Source organism: Calidris pugnax, unplaced genomic scaffold, assembly GCF_001431845.1.
Source record: "Calidris pugnax isolate Ruff unplaced genomic scaffold, ASM143184v1 scaffold15, whole genome shotgun sequence".
Classification (NCBI taxonomy): domain Eukaryota; kingdom Metazoa; phylum Chordata; class Aves; order Charadriiformes; family Scolopacidae; genus Calidris; species Calidris pugnax.
In genome coordinates, this window is record NW_015090774.1 from 180,997 (window position 1) to 181,633 (window position 637).

At 72.5% G+C, this 637-nt stretch overlaps 1 protein-coding gene across 1 annotated transcript in view; it reads right to left on the bottom strand.

The window, feature by feature from the left end:
• The window catches only part of RTKN (rhotekin), a 9,564-nt gene extending 9,012 nt beyond the window's left edge, over nt 1–552 (bottom strand). The window contains exon 1 of the mRNA XM_014942877.1: nt 496–552. Coding sequence (XP_014798363.1) covers nt 496–552 — 57 coding nt within the window. The remainder of the gene's footprint in view (nt 1–495) is intronic.
• Between the last annotated feature and the right edge of the window lie 85 nt (nt 553–637).

Sequence of the window (637 nt, forward strand, 5' to 3'; positions counted from 1 at the left end):
TTCCAAGTACACTGGGACACCCCCCCCAAAAGCACCATGACCCCCCCATGTGCAGCCAGCACTGGGGAAAATGGGACCCTCCCCTTGAGTGCACCGGGACCCCCCGTGAGCTCTGGTGACCCCCCTCAAAATGCAGACGGTACCGTGGGGACTGGGACACCCCCTCTTTGTGCACCGGGCCCCCTCCCGAGTGCACCGGGGAACCCCCCTGTGCACAGCTGGTACTGGGAGACCCAGGACCCCCCCCCAGAGCGCACTGAGACCCCCCTTGGATGCACCAACCCCCCCCGTGCCTCGTGCCTGGCCGGGGGACCATGTGCCATGTGCCTGGCCGGGGTGAGGGTCCCTCTCCGTTGTCCCGTGGCCCCTGCCCCGACAGAGCCCACGAGGGGGTCCCGGTGCGGGTCCAGCTCTCGTCCGGAGCCAGTGCCCCCTGCCCCACGCCAGCCCCCCCAGGCAGCAGTAGGGTAGGAGCCGTGGAGGGGGGGTGGGTACCGGGGCCACGGTCCCGCCGCGCCAGCCTGGCACGCTGCCGGTGGCGAGGGCGGCCATGCCGGGGGCATGGGCGCTTCCCGCTCTGCCGGGGCGGGAAATCCCAGCTGGGCCGGTGGCGGCCGGTGCTGCCGGCGGGACGGGC